Source organism: Rattus norvegicus, chromosome 5 (assembly GCF_036323735.1).
Source record: "Rattus norvegicus strain BN/NHsdMcwi chromosome 5, GRCr8, whole genome shotgun sequence".
NCBI lineage: Eukaryota > Metazoa > Chordata > Mammalia > Rodentia > Muridae > Rattus > Rattus norvegicus.
The window spans coordinates 32,118,981-32,137,456 of record NC_086023.1 but is presented as its reverse complement, the minus strand read 5'-3'; the positions used below and the strand labels follow the sequence as shown (position 1 = coordinate 32,137,456).

Here is an 18,476-nt window from a genome sequence, read left to right as displayed (position 1 = left end):
CAGACTCACAGTTGTATCGACAATTAATATTTATTGAGTGTTAATTGGGTGCCTGACCTTGTATTGGGGACTGAAAAGGGGTCCAGTTGCTGTTGACTTATGCAGGCACATTCTGGGGTTTGGGCAGCTCCATGAACTCTCATTGTCTCACATTCCTATGGGTAACTTGGCTTTCATCTTTCTAGTTTTCTGTCATACAGAAATTGAGCATGTCTGTGACATACAATGAGAAAGCTCACTCATTGACAGTGACCTGTAAACTCCAACACTATGCTATTAGCATTGGGAACTAAAAGTGGGTACTCGTTCTCCTACTCACTTGAAGTCCTCCTTCCCATTCTACTCCTACATTTATTACAGTAAATCAAGCATAGTGGCCTTAAGAAATCCCCCATAGGTTTCCCATATATCTATTTGGAAGTGTTTTAGGCAAATGTTTATTTGAATCAGAAAGTCCCAGAAGCAAAGGAGAAACAACTCTGGCCTTATCTTCCTTTCTGTTTTTGTGAAAAATATATTTCCTGCTCGTCTGGCTCAGTTTTTCTAGTATGACTGAGAAGAGATTGACCAGGGACCACTTTAGGCAAGTACAACTTTATTCATTCACCTTGAAATAAAGATATAAATACCCATACAGAAAAGCACCTCTTTGATCATTTCTTCCCCTTCCAATCTGGGGAAATAACTTAGTGTTCTTTCATGGCAAACATCATTTTTATATTATCAAATACATCAATTACATTCTTTTAAAAAATGGTGCTTACCACCCAGAAGCTGATTTTGTTCACATTCTTCCTCTAAACTAAACTCATTACTCATTTGTCTAGCAATCCAGTCATACAAATAGGTCACAGAGCTGTTTTTCAAGGACAGCTTATAAAGGGGCTACTTCAAGGCATCTCAGTTATGTCCTCCATGTCTTCTGGTTTCTGGTCTGTTCCACTTTGAAAAGAAAAAGAAAATGTATCTGTACAAATAAGAAAAGCAAGTTGAGCCACGCTGGTCAGGCTTTGGAGTGAGGGGAAAAATTAACTACAAAACTAAATACTCAGCCTGTTTATTTTGTAGGAATAAGATACGCACTAGCTATGCTTTTAAACTCTCTCTCTCTCTCTCTCTCTCTCTCTCTCTCTTTCTCCCTCCTCCCTCCCTCCCTTCCCCGCTCCCTTCCTCACTCTGTAAAATAGGCTGCATTTCTCAACATCATTTGGAGAAGCCAGGCCTCAGGACAGGCATAGGGGCCTAGCTGGCGTACAAAGGAAACTGAAGAGAAGGCCCTAGGTTATCCTCCCACTCGACAGCGTCTATGTGACTTCTCTGTCTCTCCAGATTCAGTTCTTGCATTTCACTTGATCCCTTTAAGCTAGTTTTAGGCCATAGCGGGAATCTTCCAAGCAAATCAGAAATTCTGCTACAATGCAGTATATACAGTCATTAAAAAATGTGTTGTGTAAAGTACGTGAAAATTGACTGAGTTTCTATGGTAGATGACCAATAGGTTCTCCAAAGTCTAAGTTATTTTTTATAGCTAGTGCATGAAAAAAAATATACTGGTGCGTGTTAAATGGACAACATGGGTCTCAGAAACAAGATGGACACAACATACTGTGTATTTACAAATGTACAAAACCAAGTGTGAACATGCTGGCAACTTCTAATTAAAGGCGGTGAGGATCCAGGACAGATGGAGGAAGAGATCTGCCTTAGTGGGTACATCCTGCAGCTGAGAATGAAAGAAACATGCTGCAAGCCAGAGTTTAAAAAGATGGCAATTGGACCTTTCTGGAGACGGTGACCCCTAGCATAAGCTATCCTTTCTTATGGAGGACTTGGAGTATCCTTCTATATTGGACTACTATGACCTCAGAAATGTCCTCTGTGTTCTCTCCTTCTCCCTCATCACTCGTGGGCGAATTAACACGTTAGAGACATACTCTGTAGCTGACTAGACTCTGGGCATGCTCCATGAAGAACTGCCCTTCAAGAATGAGGTTCCTGAGTGGTAGCCTTGGCGGGCACACAGTAAAGATAAGGGAGACGGACTACTGACTTTTTTTTTTAAGCATTTTTATTACACGGTAAAGAGTACAACAATACCTGAATCATACTTTAAAGATTCACAGGTTGACAGACCATACATTACAGTCCAACTAAGGAAAAAACAAAAAAGGATAAACAAGAAACCACAGTTCAGACATAGTAGACTTAAAAGCTCAAGAGTATGCAGACAAAAGCGTGATGCCTAGCCCCCGCCCCCCAGTGTTAGTCTACCGTTAACTTGTGGCACGTGTCTGAATTAAGTATTGCACAACGACTTTAATTTTTCACAATAATGTCGCAGAACCCAAAATAATTAAAAATAAAATTACTTCAAATCTGCATTTCAACAGTCTCCAATTTGTTTTTCTGTCCCTTGAGGAATTCGGACAACATGGAGTCACTTTCTTTCCCTAAGTATTCCAGACATAGGCATGCTTTGCATAAGTAAACCAGCCTTGAAATTTTTAAATCCCCAAGACATGCACCTACACATTAAAAAAAAAAAGTTCAGAAAACAAATTAAAAAGACAGGTAGCCCTGTCACACACAGTCTCATGACAGAGAAAGAGAAAGAGAAAAGAGACAGAGATAAGAGATAGAGGACGCCCTATTCCTATCAGCGACCACCATTCAGTTCTATCCAATGAAGATAGCTTTTTTTTTTTAATGTGTAATACCTACAAATGAATACTCTCACATAGCCTGTATATAAGTGACAAGCAAAAAAGGAAAGTAACAAAAGTTTTCTTTTCTTTCTCTTTTTTTTTAGGTTTATGAGGTCTGCATTGTTACCAAGAAGTGATATGGTTCGCAGCTGTATGAGCTTAACTTTTGGTATCCTGGTTCTTTTGTGCCCATTTGGTTTGACTAGACCAGTTTTCGTTAGCGACTGGTGCAATATACATGCTGTCAGAGGTAGAGTGAAACTTTTTGCCACTGAGGAGAATGTAGCAAAACAGGAGTAGAGGAAGAGGAGGAGGAAGAGGGGAAGGAGGAAGAGGAATTAGAGACAGAGCTCAGAGTTAGGGATTTTTTTTTTTTTTTGTATTGGTTTTCACTCAGGGTGCCCTGAATTAAAAAAGGAATGAGACGTACTGTACTAATCCTTATTTTACACACTAGTGTTCAGAATAACAGTGCTGTTCCACATACATCACAGCTTCTTGAGATCGAGACGCGAGGGTATGACATACCTCATTTTTTTTTGTTATTTTTTTTGGGATTATTTAACCCTTCGTAGCCTAGAACATATAATAGCTCTAAGAAAGGACTGTCCAGTGTCACAAGCAGACTAGAAAGCAGAATGAGGTCAAAGGATTCTGGGAGCACCATGGTAAAATAGAACCCATTCGCAGCCTGGTTATGCGCTTCTCTTTGCCTTAGCGGGTGTGCTGGCAGATGGACTTCCAACATGCAGATAGATAGATGCATTGATTCGCTCATCAGAACTTCCTAAACTAAAAGGCCATTGAAAACAACGACGACGACGACAAGAGAAAAGAACACAACACTACCGGGACAAAATCAAAACCGACTGGTATATGAAAATACAGGGGAAATGGTTTAAGGAAACCTTAGATTTGCGAGACATGAAGCAATCCCGTGAGGATTGCATCTATGCAGAAAACTTAAAACACAACCACTTAAAACTGTATCCAAGGGCTACATTACCCGCTCCCCCCTCCCACAAGCTAATGGATTGTACTCAATTTTGTAAAGAAATGCCTGGTGTATGTGTATGTGGAAAAGTGTCTTCCCAGCCTTTCAACTTTGGTTGTCTACACAGCCTGCAGCACTGCCGACTCTTAAAGCACACAACCACATCCTGGGCTAATAATGTGTTTCAAAACTAACAAGTAGTTCTGGTCTGGACCCTGGACAACGAAGGGTTAATGGAGTCACACTGAACATGTTTAACCTGCTGATCATTTGGAAAGGATTACTGGTGCTTTTCAAAAATTCCGATTTTGGTCCATCAGATCAGTCTTTGGCTGACTTCCCTTTTGTAAGAATACTGTATAACCTGGCACTCAGCAGGGCTAAAGCTGTCCGTCTACACCTCAGCATTTGGAGAGCTAATGATTTTTTTTTTCATTTTTTTTTTGTAAAATTAGAAATACTTAAACAACCTTACAGCAATATGCATGCACTGTCCTTTTTTTTTAAAGTAGGATATCTTATTTTATTTTTTTTTAAAAAGTCCCTAATAATTTTTTTTTTCATAAAAAAAAGGATAAAAGAAAAATTCCACTACTACTCTATGCTACAGCTAAAATTGGTGAAATGGCTCTAGCATATTTAAAAAGTTGGTTTGAAAAAAAAAAAGCATGCCTAGGGAGTCATTGTGACAGTGCAAAATACATTTATGTACATCCCTCTTAAAAACATCCATGTGCTAGCATTCCATGAAGCATGCTGGTTTCCAGGAAAAAAATCCTATAAGAGAGTGAGTTAGCAGCTCCAAAAGATAGCTTTTTCTTTTCTTTTCTTTTCTTCTTTTCTTGAGGACAACCAAAAAAAGTGTGGTTTTTTTTTTTCTTTTCTTTTCATTTTTTTTTTTTAACTACTAGAGAAATATCACTAATACATACAGATATAAAAGCAGCATAGAAAGATACTGGTTTCTCTCACCAACTAGGAATAAAGAGACTAAATGTGGGCATATGGATCAACTACAACGCATCTTCACATTTGTCCAACACATTTACAAGAAAAACACCATTGGGAAAACCTCACAGGACAGAAGTGTTTTAATACCAAGAGAACTACTAGATTTTAATTAAAAACCCAAACAGGGTGGGGTTGAAAAATTTTGGAAAGGGGCTGGAGCTGAAGCCGCCATTTTTTTTTTTAAAAAAATTGGTTTTTCGATATAAAATGAATAAGCTGGAATAGATTCAATGTCTTACTCTGTGGAACCTTGCAAAAGTGAAGAAACGTTGAAGGGTTATTTAGGGCAGCTGGCTGACTTGGAAGCTGCCAGAATGCTAATTAACTGCAGGCTGAGTCTCTTAAGAGAGAGAGAGAGGGAGAGAGAGAGTGAGTGTGTGTGTGTGTGTGTGTGTGTGTGTGTGTGTGTGTGTGTGTGTGTGTGATATAAAAAGGAGCCTTTGTATTATGGCAATTTTTTTTTTCTTGCTGCTGTAGTCATACACCCCACTGGAAATCATCTTTCATTTTTCATTCTGTTGACCTGGATATTATTATTTCTTTTTCAGAAACGGGGGAAAAAAAACGAACATCTGTGTCTCCTTCCAATCTGCTGCACATCTGTGCGTTTTGCAGCCGGTCTTCAAAGTTCAGTTAGCAACCCACAGACGCCATTCATCTTCTTGTTAAAATGTCTACTGCTGTATCCAACGCTCGTGCCCTTGAGGAATTGCCTCTTTTTTTTTTTTCTTTCCATTATTGTATATAAAGAACACTGTGACTTTTAATATTAGCATTTTTGCTTTCAACAGCAATTAGCAATCTCTTGGTTTGCTGTTTGGTAAAGCATTGGTTAATGAGGTCATCTAGTTTAAAATCCCAGCTACTTGAAAATAACAGGGAGGAGGTCAAATCTAGCATTTCACGTTATATTCTTTCCTCTCTTTTCAGTTCTCTAAAGAAAAGATATCTTTGTTTTCCACAGTAAGTCATTACGACCCGTTACTGGCCTCTGTGTTTTACTATCGCCTCAAAGATACAGTTAGGTTCTCTCTTGCCGAAGTACTGAAATAAGATAGATAGTTCATCTATAAACAAACAAACAGAAAAGGGACTTTGAGCATCTGAGGATGAGGAATTGCTTTCGTGTTGGTTGTGGTGTCTTTCCTCTGACAGTCTGAGTTTAGGTCTAGCGAGGCGTCGTCTCTATGGTGGAGGGGGTTCCGGGGGTGGTAGACCTCGGAGTGGCTGCTGGTGGTGTGTCCATTGGGCTCCCAGCCCCACTGCTGGGCGTGACTGAGGAGCTGACAGCAGGCGTTTCTCCCTGCTGTGGGGCCTGCAGGGTCTGTCCACAGATGTGGTGATGCTTCTCCCAGTCTTTATGCTGGCAAAAAGAGCCACAGTATCGGGCCGTGTTACAGCCGCTGCAGGTCTCACTTGCTTTCCGGCCACAGTTCCAGCAACTCTGAAGGAGAAGGAGAGATGCCGGGTGAATGCTCATGAAGGTAAAAACCTAGTAAACAGGGAAGGTGTCACTGTTCCCACATCTTCAGGAACTACACAGACAAAGTGGATAATTCAGAAGATGCTGGCCCTGGCGTGACCTTAGTCAGGATGTTACCCAGGCCGAACTTCACTTGTACCACAACCCAACCCTCTCCCTACCTCTCCAACCTGCTGCCCTTCTCCCTGCCAGCCCTCCCTGTCCCACAAGACAGCAGTGTGAGTCAGTGCTGTGTTCCTCTCCAAAGGGCCACAGCTCCAGGCAAGCCACCCTGATGGGAGGATGCCAGGATATAAATCCCTGTCCTGGCCCTGCAGGCTGTTCTGGGTGAGTTTCCTGGCTCCTTCCAGGGCCTTTGGCTAATGACCGTTCAGCACGTTGATGTTCACATTACTATTACCTATCCATTCTCTCAGGGGGGACCCAGGCACCTTCCTGATTCAGAGTCCACTGCTAGTACACTGACCACACCTTGACCGACATACCCTCCTAGCACTTTCTCACACATGGCGCTTCTGTCACCCATAGGGTCCCATATTAACCTGTACTTCCAAGCAAGGGGAAACTTTTTCAGGATCTCTACCAGAGATTTGTCTCAATTTTCTGTCAGCAATGACTATGGCATTGACAAAAATGGCTGATGATTCTTCCAGCGTTTGTCAGAAAAGTCCCTTCTTCCTAGATTTGGCTATGTTCATTTGTAATTAATCACCTACTCTGTACTACTACAACCTCTATTTCCCAACTTTTCTCCTACCACCAATACTATAATGTCTAGATATGAATATACTACTCTGAGACAGAGGCTCTTTCTTTCTGGATGCTAACAGGAACCACAAAGGAACTACAAGATCACAGTATTGGAGTCAATGAACCATAAGAAACAGGGTTCGGTACCCTTTTCCATCCCAGCCAGACAAGATACAGCAGAGTAGTAGCTCTTCCCACACTGTGCACTCAGTATCCCTAACAGTCAAATGCCAGGTTAATCTTAGAAAAGCACCCTTTACTTCTTTAAAGATTCTTTAAAAAAAAAAAAATCAACTGATATCTAATTTAGTCTTGAAAAACAAGAAGAAATCCTAAGACTTGGTAAATGACTGTTCTATTTGGATACAGCATTTACCAGCTGGTAGCCCTCCCTTGTAACCCAGGGAAGTTAGAACGGCAGAGAGAAATGGGGCTTAACTATGCATCCAGACTAAAAAACCCTGGCCCCAGAACACCAGCTGCCAGCTTCGTGTGGCATCTTGCAAGACACGAGAAAAGCAGAAATGAGGTTACCTTTGAGATTTACACGCTAAGATAAACACCTCATGAATTGGAGCACAGATGTCCTAGAGACGCAAGAACACCTGTGTGGGGTGGATCTAAAGGAAGCCAGGGCAAAGGGGTGGAGACCAATTGTGACAAAACTCTCAGGGATGCTTCCTGCAAGAGAGACAGAATCTCCAAAAGCTATATCAAAGTGTTCATCTCAAGAGGATAAAGCATGTTTCTAATTCCTTAGAAAGACTAACTCTGCTCTGAAGAGCTGTGTCAGGTGGCTGCAAACTTACCCCACTAAGCTTTCTATGACTGTCTTCTGTTTTGGCAGTGCCAGGCACCAGGGCCTTCCACATGGTAAGCAAGTGTTCGCCCACTCAGCTACATCCCCAGCTCTTGTCAATGGCTTCGATTATTTTCTTGAGAAACCAGATCTTTAGATACAGTCTGATAACCCAATTGGCTGACAGTTGTGATTTCATCACAGTTAAACCAGATTTTAAAGTAACAACAGAGATTTTTTTTTTCAAGGTTTTTTACTGTGTTCTCCGTGTTTATTGTGGTTTCATTGTGGTGGAAGTATGTCTAGAGACCATCCCCTAACAGATAAATCTCCTTCACAATGTAGAGTACATAGAGGCTTTCCAGGAATTACATTAACTGCTAACAAGGGGACTCTGGAGCCTTTCAAGGACCAGAAGCAAGGAACTTCAAGAACTCTGGTTTTGAACCTTCTAAAAGGACCAATGAGATAGCTCAGTGGATAATACTGTGTTCTGTGTAAGCCTGATGACTTGTGTTCAATTCAGGAACACATGTACATGGATAGATATTGTGTTAAGTCCAGATGTGCAGGTGATAGCTATCCAGTGGAACATGTCATAGCTCCAGAAACTAGATGGATCCTGCCTCAACATGATAGAAGAAGAAACCCCACTCCTGAACATTTTCCTGTAATCTATGTAGTTCATACACACACACACACATACACACACACACACACACACACACACACACACACACACACACACACATTCACAAGCACACGCAGTTTCGAAAACATCCAGCTCTGTAACGTTCACTCTTAACCATTTAGAAATTTCAGTGCTAGAGAGAAAGGCACAACACAATCTACGATCTCAAACCACAAACTTAGTTGATACATGACTGTTGTTAGTAAAACAAATCTGTAATGGATAGTCAGTACCACACCTTCCCCCCACCCCCCAGTTTAACTAATTTAAGATGAATTTCTCAAGAGGCCAGGTGTGGTAGTTCACTCCTGAAATCCCACGCGTCACATGGAAAGCTAAGGCCAGTCCTGGGCTGCTTTACTGGGATCTTGAAAACCCATTCTCAAAAGAGTAAAAAAAGGAAAAGAAAATCATGCAGGTGCACAAACTCTGACTATCACTGTATTTGGGGAGCCTTCCTCTCCCAAACTTCATTCTGTTGCATTGCCTAGATGATGTTTCCATGACATTGTCAGGAAATGTGGGCCTGGCCCAGCCTTCAAAGCTCGAGGTCCAACACTATACACTCAGAGTGAGGTTTCCTTCTGCGAGGTTTAGCTTTCATGAGATTGCCAGCTGGGTCCTGGAACAAACTCAGCAAATAAGCGATATTCCTAAATTACATCAGAAAATCCCAATTAGGGAACAGAGACCCAAATCCAAAACAATATTTTAAGGAAATTAAACATCTAATCTGAGTCAAGTGGCGTCTTTAGGAAACACCCCGGTGTGAGTCCTATCGCGTTTTGGCAGAGGCACATTTTGGCAGACTCCAGGGTGGTAACTGCCCAGTACTCAATGGCTCCTTCAGATTGAAATCAGATGTACGCAACATTCTCAATTTAAACTGATTAAACACACAGACTAAACCAGGTAATTACAAATGCATGTGCTGGGGAGTGGAAAGAGGAGACAGAATGGGGACTTCTTTATTTTTTAAAGTGTTTTCAAAGATGGGAATAATTTTACTTAAAAAAAAAAAATGGAACCGAGCCAAATACAGAAACAGATGTTTTGGATAGCAGGGCTGTGGAGAGCCAAGGCCCCTTGCCTCAGCCCTTCCTGGTTCTGATCTAAGAGTTAAGGGGCTCTGGTTAGTTTTACCTCTAGCCCCACTCTGAAGTTCTTTGGTCCTATCTGTTTACCTCCTACCACTGAGGGTAACAGCCTTCAGGTATAGGACGATGAAACAAAGAATGATCGAATGATCCAGGAGGAGTAAAAGTTTTTTAAAAGTTGCATTCTTTATTGCTCTGGACACTGCATTGCAATGAATGTGTAGGGCACTTAGTGCATGCTCAAGTAACAAAAAGCCAAATCAACCAAACAAAAACAACCCCCCCAACCCCGAACCCTCCAAAGTGGACTCTCTCTCTATAAGCTCATCAGAAACCTTAGAAGGCCATGCATATGGTATTTCTCTTGAATAACTCTACTAAATGTCCTGCTTGTGAGTGCCTATCATCTAGGCATGGCCAGCAGTATAGACATTGAACATTTCATCTGGAAATGGAGAAGGCATGTGTAATGGTTTGAATGAGTTATCTCCCATTGTCTATCGGAGGCATCTGAACCCTCGGCCCCTACAGTTGGTAGGGCCGTTTGGAGAGGTATAGGAGCTGTGGCCTTGCTGGAGAAAGTCTATCACTGGGAGTGGGCTTGAAGAATTTAAATCCTTCCTCTATTTCGTGTTGCCTTTCTTTGCTCCGTGCTTGCAGTTGAGGATGTGAGCTGTCAGCTTCCTGCTCCTGAACCATGCCTCTTACCACAACGCACTCTCACGTCTAAGAAACCCTAAGCTACAGCACTCACTTTTGATCATGTCGCTTTATCACAGCCATTGGGCAAAGTTGCTCTGGAATGCAGGTGAAGAATCTAAGGCTGGATCGGGAAGTTCCTCTTTGCAAAATACATTAGACATATCCTTGTATACAGATACAGCAGGGATGGATGGAAGATGTTCCATAACAAAGATTCCATTCCTTTTCATCTTCTCTGTACCTCTTTGTCCCTCAGGCAGGGAAGCTCTTTCCTTTATCTTGTTATTTAGATATACAGGGAATATTCTGGCCATCCTAACAGCAAAATGCATCCCTCCTAGTCATCTCTGCTGACAACTCTCTTTCTGAGAGACAAAAAAGGGTTTTCTCTGGAATTATTGTCTGTTTCACTGACGCTCAAGACATTTAAGTAAAATTGTTCTACCTGAAATTCCATAATTGTAAAGGGCTGGCTGTACTACTAGTTCTCCAAAAACAAAATTCTACAGAAGCAACACCCTGACTTGAACTCACACTGGACATTTTTAACCACATGTTAGACCTACATTGATATTTTTGCAGTTCAGGATCCAGAAGTCTTTAAAAGTTGAGCCCTTCTCAGTCCCCATCTAGCTGGTACATAGACTGCTAACACTCTTTTCAATATGCCCCACTCTGACAATGTCAGATCTTTTTGTGAGTCCCACTGTAGCCCCATTGGTTAGCAGACAGCACCATCCCCTACAGTGGGTGTAGGTTGAATCAGAAAACACAGGCAGCAAAACAACAAGATATCACGGAAGCTAGCCACAGGCTTCAGAGTCAGGATAGCCTGTGTTTCATTTTCAGTGCCACTGTTGAGTGATATTAAAACCATAGGCAATTAGCTTAAGTTCTTGGAGCAAAACTAGGAGCTCTAGGATTTCTCAGAGTTATGCCAGGCTTCAGCACATAGCCTGAGGTCCTGCATACACAGCAGGTGGTCAGCCTGGCTCCTTTGCCTTAGCACAGGCTGGAATAAAGACGGAGGTCTAGTTCCTGTTCTAGATGCAGTGCCTCCGTACCGCTAGAATCTGAAAGCTTACACATCATTGGAATCAAGTGCCCTCACCCAAGGCATTACTAGCTACAAGGAAAGAACTTCCTTAGTGTCTGGTAGCATCTTGTCTCCTCCATCCTCTCTGTCTTCATGTAGACTCCCGAAAGATTCACCACTGGGGCCTGTCCTCCATTCCTTCCTTTTAATTCCCTCGGTGAAATAGCCACTGATTTTTGTTTTCAGGATGCTAATATTCTGTTATTCCATTACAAAGCCTGCTTTGTTCCCTGGAGGTGTTTGAAAAGTAGGGACTGGTATAAAGAACTGTCTCCTCCTTCCTAAGTGCTCTCTACCTGAAGTTTCCGCAGGCGCTACAAACCAGTGATGTAAACCTGCTTCCTGTGCCCCTCCTGCCTTTCCAGGCAACACTTCCTAACTCACTACATGTTCAATGTGAGCTTACCTCTCTCTAAAACTGACAGCTGAATCTAGTGCCATCTGCCTGAGTCATTGGTAGCCTACAGTCCTAAGACTGGGTCATTTTATTTTAATTCCTCTTTCTTCAGTTCCTATAATGACTCTAACCAAATACCACAGGCCCTTCTTGTGGTCTCCTCAACTCCCCTATTCCTTCCAACATCTTGGCTGCTATTCATATTTCCTCGTCATTGTGTCAGTTGTGATGTTGTTAGTTTAGAAAGTTAGAGAACTGTGTATGAGTGATTGGAAAATACTAGTATATACTTCGTCCAGGGGAAAGAATCCTTCTATTGCCAGGTGGCTACCTTAGCAACCTGGACTGAGGACCAGCTCACATATCATCTGAGCCGTGGAACAAGTCACCCAAGACTCAGCTTTCTTATAGACAGAGGGAAGAAGACAATACTATCTCATTAAAGCTCACTGCTAGTAACAGACATCTTCCAAAAAGGCCACACCTCATCCTTTCCAAACAGTTCCACAAACTAGGGACCAAACATTCAAATGCATTAGTCTATTGGGGTCATCCTCATTTAATCCATCACAACTGACAAGAAAGGAGAGGGAAGGGAGGACAGCTGTTAAATGATTCTAATAAGACATATAAAAATCAATAACTTTTACATTTAAAGATAATGTATATATTTTTAACCAGTTTCTTCCATAACCAGACTTCCTTTTATTAAAATAACAAAATCATACACTATCTAAAATAGTATCTACATAGTCAAATAGTTAACGGTTAAGGGAATTACAAAGCTTAATAGTATTGGTGAGAATTCTGAATTGTCTATATATTGAATTGAAACAGGGACCTCATATTTTTGACAGATTCCCCACCTGAGGAACCAATCAACATGGAGTCAGAATGGGCCTGCCTTAACCTGAGGACACTGGAGTCCTTCAGGTTGTGTGAGAGGAGTCCTGGTAAATTCTGTAGACCTGGACTTGAGGTCTGTATAAAACTAATGCCAAGACCAGTGTAAGCGTCATACTTTTTTTTTTTTGCACCGGTTTATAGTGTCATATAATAAAGACACTAAGTATACAGAGACTGAAGGACTCCAGCATACCATCGCCTGAATGTAAATATCTAACTTTTTTCCTTCCTGGGCATTTGTCTGTAGAAGTCAATCCTCTACAAATACTCTAAGTATAAATATAGGCCTGGGATGTTCCTGTGAAAGTAAAAATGTATACAGGATGGTAATTGTGACTCATACTATCACCAAGTTGTACAAGTTCTCTTCAGAAGATGCTAATCACCTCAAAAAAAAAAAAAAAAAGTCCGTATACATCTTAGAGGCAAGATGCCAGTAAAATTGAATTTCTGTCTAGTTTAACTCAACAATGGAAAAGTCAGCCATTAAAAGGCAGATAAACTTCCCTTTGTCCCCCTCTTCCTGAGAAACTACCAAATGTTGAAAATCAATTCCTTTTGTCCCCTTGTTATTCATCTGCTACACATTAAATAGAAACTCTGCGCATTGAGTGAGTCCCGCAGGGTCTTTCATCTGCAGAAAAGCCTGCTGCAAATTAAATTCTTACTCTCCCTCACAAATTACAGATACACATTGTAGTAGACCATTGATTTATCAGTCTGTGCCTTTGCTAGTTCAGATATGTGAGACTAGCTAATTGCAGTCTTTTATCTGGAGTTATTTTGGACTTGAAGATTGTGTGCTATATTAATTAACATGGAACAATTCTTTGCTGTTCTGACTCTGTAGGCAATATTTTTTAAAGCATTCTGCCACATTCTAGTTTATTTACTTATCAGTTCCTTGAATCATTGGGCCTTAAATGAGCGCATGTGTGTGGATGTGCAGAAATCATTATAGTGATTTCTATACTTAATAATATTACTCAGATAGCAATGTTATGTTAAGACCACTGCAATGGTTATGACAGAGGCCATGAAGACAAAGATTATACACAAATTCTTTTAGAAACATTGAAATCATGCAGACGGTACTTTGACATTGGACTTAAGGATTCCTTACTAAAGTGATTTTAATGCCAGGCGTCAATATAACTTTGGAGAACATGAATTTCATATTAGGAGCTGGTCTGACGGCTCAGTTGGTAACATGTTTGCACCACAAGTAAGGACCTGAGCTTGAACTCTCAGAACCCCTGTGAAGCCCCAGGACAGTTACACATCCATAATCACAACAGTCCATCATGGAGATGAGACATAGAAACAGGAGTGTCCCCAGAAGTTCACTGCCCAACACATGTGCAGAGGTGAATAAGAGGCTCCATGTAAAACAATATGAAAGGCAGAGACCAACATCTAAGGTTATCTTCTGACTACAGGATATTTGAGACACACACACACACACACACACACACCTTCGCGCGCACACACATACACACACATTTATACACACACACCATTCACATGGATCCAAAGACTTTCATATTAAGTTTCAATTACCAAACATCGCAATGCGACACCTCAGTTAGAGAACTTTCCTTCCAAGTGGCTAATGAATAAACACGCTTACATCAGTGCTAGGTCAGTCCACCAGTGCCTGGATTTTTGACACACTGTTCTAAGCTTTTCCCAGTGATCTGTCTAAAGTCCAGTTCCCACTTGCACTTGTGAGCTTCTGGAATCAAAACCAAATGCTCTGTCTTTTCTTTGCAAAGAGAAAAGGCCTTACCTCACTGGAGTCTTCCTGCTGGTTGATGACTGCCAGAGCATCCTCTGCGGCCTGCCGCTTGGCTTCAGCCACCGTGCGTTCCATTTTGGCTCGCTCTGTGGTGATCATGTCATGGGCTTTCCTCTCGGCTTCAGACACGGCTTTCTGCAGCTCCGTCATTGCCTGTCGCTTCACCTCATTCACAGCCTCCTCTGTGATACCGAGCCAGGCCAAGGAACAGAATATCTCCAGGTTAGCTCAGCACCCCAAGCACCCATCCCTTAACAGAAGTGCACAGAACAAAACCAGCTCTTCTCCAAACGGCTGGACAGTTCTACCTCTCTAAAGAACCTGACCTTTGAAATTCATCTAGGAAACCAAAAAAATCAGAATTCTTTCGGCATGGCCTCCTTGGGAATATTTCTAGTGCTTATATATTTACTTAACTTTTCTCCAACAACATTGCCTTCAGAGATGATTCTGGGTCTTGGTAAGGAGCAAGAATGCCCACAAGGAACTTGGGACTTGTGTGCCTCATTCAGACACACAAGGAACTTAGATTTTAGCCTGACATCATGGTGAATTCAGGAGTTCAAGGCCAGCCTGGGCTGTACAGTAGGACCCTTTGTATACAATAAATAATGAACTAGATGGTGCAGTTTAATTTTTTTTGTCATTTCTTGAATAATACAGATACGTGCTTCCACAGAGCAAATGACAGAGATCTTTCTAAGAGGACCTTGCCATTTCTATGCTTTAAGATGTTCTCTGTCTACTTGGAACATACACACAATAGCTTGAAACTACCACCTGTTGCAATGGAGAAACAAAAGGGAGTCACCTCAAGCCACACAATCAGACTTGACTAAAAACTTACAAGGTGTCCAATTAGCCTTTCAGTTTTGGCTGCAGTTGAGGTACAAAGATTCAACCAATGTTCAACAGAAGATTGACGAGTAAAACAAGTACTTTCCGTTTAAAGAAAAATTAACTGTTCAAATTAACAAGGGAAAATATCCTCCTTGAGAATTAGTTTATCTAATTTTCATCTTTATTCAAAAGCAAAATGACAATGATTAATTGAAAATTTAATAAGCAGTAATTATTAACTTGGCAAACCTACTACCAATTAACACTCTATTAAAACTAATTATGACATGTTTTATTCAAGTGTTTGCACTTAATTGTTTCACCCACTTAAAAAGCACCTTAATTAAATGTTCTGTTTAATTAAAAACATAGATTCCTAATAAAAATGTTTTACTGTAGATGAAAAGTTTAAGGGATGCAAGTCCTCTCAGGGTGTCGTAAGTTCTCCGTGGTTGATTCTCCAGTACGTAACCTACAGGCCATCGGAAGCCTCCTCCTGGGACTCAGTATCATGCTTCCTGGAGCTTCTGTCACTTAGCACCATTATCCCTAAAGTACCTTCCCTGCACATAATGTCTGGTTAAGACTCCGACACTATACTCTAAAGGCAGGGTCCAGATTGGAAATGTTAACTAAACCATGATAAGCTTCTGTCAGCTCCTGCAAGGTATGCAATTCGAATCTGGATGGAATCAGCATGCTGCACACAGCTCCCAGCACCTTCTTCACCAAGAGGCCAAAAAACGCTGCCTTTATTACCCTATCATAAATGACTCGGGGCAACGGAGAAGTACTGCCCTTCTAACCATAGAGCCAGAGTCTAATTTAGTTTGAATATTCAAGGTGAATTAAAATTCTATCTAAGCGGTAATACAGGACAATAATTTTTGCTTAGGATCAAAGCTGTAGCTTGACTAATTGTATATGCAAATCAGGCAATTTATATTTAAATTATGCATTCCTATTCTAATCCCACAGGCATATACAGATCAGCAAAGAGAATTGGTAGGACATTTGCAAGGTGCTTGCATATTTATTACCAACTGCAAACATTCTCTGATCCTTTGAAAAGAAATTCACTGAAGAAAACATTCAGTCACAATCTCAAAACTACTTTTACATTTGGTTGGGTTTTTTTTCCCTTCCAGTTTTGTAAGGATCCTTTGTAACTTTTGCGTTCATTTGTTTGCTTTGCTCTTGCTTTTAAAAATACGACTTTTAGAGAAAAGTGGATGTTGCCACCATGGTTTGTTAGGGTTCGTAAACTTTTTGAAAATATGGATTAAATGTCATTAAACTATCAGTGGATTACATAGGGTCTCTCTCTCTCTCTCTCTCTCTCTCTCTCTCTCTCTCTCTCTCTCTCGTGTGTGTGTGTGTGTGTGTGTGTGTGTGTGTGTGTGTGTGTACAATTGTGTGAGTGTTCATGAATGTATGTTAGGGTGTATGCTGTCTGTGTGTATATTTGTTGTGTGCATGTTTAAGTGTGTATGTGTGCATGGCGTGTGTGTTTATTTGTATATGCATATGTACATGTGAAGTGTGTGTATATTTCTGTGTGTTTGTGTGCATGTGTAGGTTTGTGTGTATGGGTATTTTGTGTATGTTTTTGTGTGTATGTGCACGTGGTCATGTTTGTTCATGTGTGCATTTGTGTGTGTGAGTTTGTGAGTGTGTGTATATTACATTTATGTGTACTATGTTTATGTTTTTGAGTGTGTGTGTATTTGTGTGTGTGTGTGTGTGTTTGGAGTGTGTACGTTTATAAGTATGTGTGTGTGTGTGTGTGTGTGTGCCTTTGTGTGTATATTTGTATGTGCGTGTGTATATGTGTGGTATGTGTGGTTATGTGCGACTGTGTGTATGTGTATGTTTGTGTGTTGGTTTTTTGTGTATGTTTTTGTCTGTGTGAAGGTGTGTTTGTGTGCATTGGCATGTGTGCATATGTGTGCGTGTGTGTGTGTGTGTGTGTGTGTGTATATCTGAACAGAGAAGCAGAGCAAAAGACAAAAAGTGTGAGAAGGAGAACACTATCCAAATATGGTAAAGTGAAGAGTCAGGATGAAAGGAGAAAGGATTACTTTTTTTAATTTTTATGCAAGTTTACAATAATATCAAAATAAAATGACATAAAAACTGGAAAACACAATTAAAACTACTTTAATAATTATAATTTCTGGGATTGGGGAGATGGCTCAGCAGTTGAGGGCACTGATTGCTCCTCTAGAGGACCTGGGTTCAATTTCCTGCAGGGCACAACTGTGTGTAACTCCCAAACCTGCCACCCTAACACAGACATAGAAGCGTATATGAAAATAAAAATAAAGTCGTTATAATTGAGTGAGGGCAGTACCCGTGATTGTATTACGTGTGTTGTATTACCCGAGGGTTGTGTCTATGCGGCATTTTTCAAATATTTTCTGCTTAGTTTTCTTTTGCTATGAGAATGGAACATAGCACTTCTGTGGCAAAGGCACCCTTTATAGGCTTCTCTTAAAAAAAAGCATCCCTCTGCCTCAGTCTTCAAGTATGGGGGTTACAGGTGTGAACTATTAGACCTAGGTGTGGGTTTTGTCTTGTTTTTCTGCTTACAGAGTTAAGTTGTAGAGTCCTTTTCAAGTTTAAGAAGCTTTGCTGATGACCCGTTTTACCTGTGGTGTTCTCATGTGCTGGATGCTTTGATACTCATTAGGAACCTTTCATCCTTGACACTCACTGCTTCTTAAGAAATCTGTCCAGGAAGACCCCACAAGCACCTCACAGAGGTCTCTAGGTAAAGCTCCCATCCACGCCTTAATATTTAGCATTCATCTATAGAAAGTTAGTCCAGACTGCTTGATGTGATGAGTGGCTACCACAGTAAGAAAAGAACAAATGTCATCTGTACCACAACCTAACCATATCTTAGAATGACAAAGGATGCAGATGAAAGACGCATCTAAAAATAACACCAAACTCTCCTGGCAAGGTTCCCTCCATCTTCAGCATTACCTGGACACAAGAGAGACAAAGTTGTTCTTTCTCAGCGTCTAAGACCCACGAACCTAAACTACATCAAGACTGGATTGAGAACATACAGAGTGGACTGGGAAGGACATAATGGAGGATTCCATAGACTCCCATAGGTCAAATAAGAGAAACCAAGAAGAAGACAAAACACAACTTTGATTCCGTGGGAAGCACAAAGTACACGTCTGAATTGGCTGT

The 18,476-nt window shown here is 41.0% G+C and overlaps 1 protein-coding gene across 7 annotated transcripts in view; it reads right to left on the bottom strand.

Annotated features, from left to right (window-relative positions):
- Window positions 1–578: 578 nt before the first annotated feature.
- Window positions 579–18,476, bottom strand: part of Runx1t1 (RUNX1 partner transcriptional co-repressor 1) — a 151,933-nt gene continuing 134,035 nt past the window's right edge. For 6 of the 7 annotated variants that reach the window (XM_006237901.5, XM_006237904.5, XM_008763550.4 and 3 more), the window contains 2 exons: window positions 14,421–14,611; window positions 579–6,154 (listed from right to left, as the gene is read on the bottom strand). In XM_006237901.5, the coding sequence (XP_006237963.1) occupies window positions 5,879–6,154; window positions 14,421–14,611 (467 nt within the window). In that variant the 3' untranslated portion in view covers window positions 579–5,878. The remainder of the gene's footprint in view (window positions 6,155–14,420; window positions 14,612–18,476) is intronic. The other variant, NM_001108657.1, reaches the window with a different exon arrangement.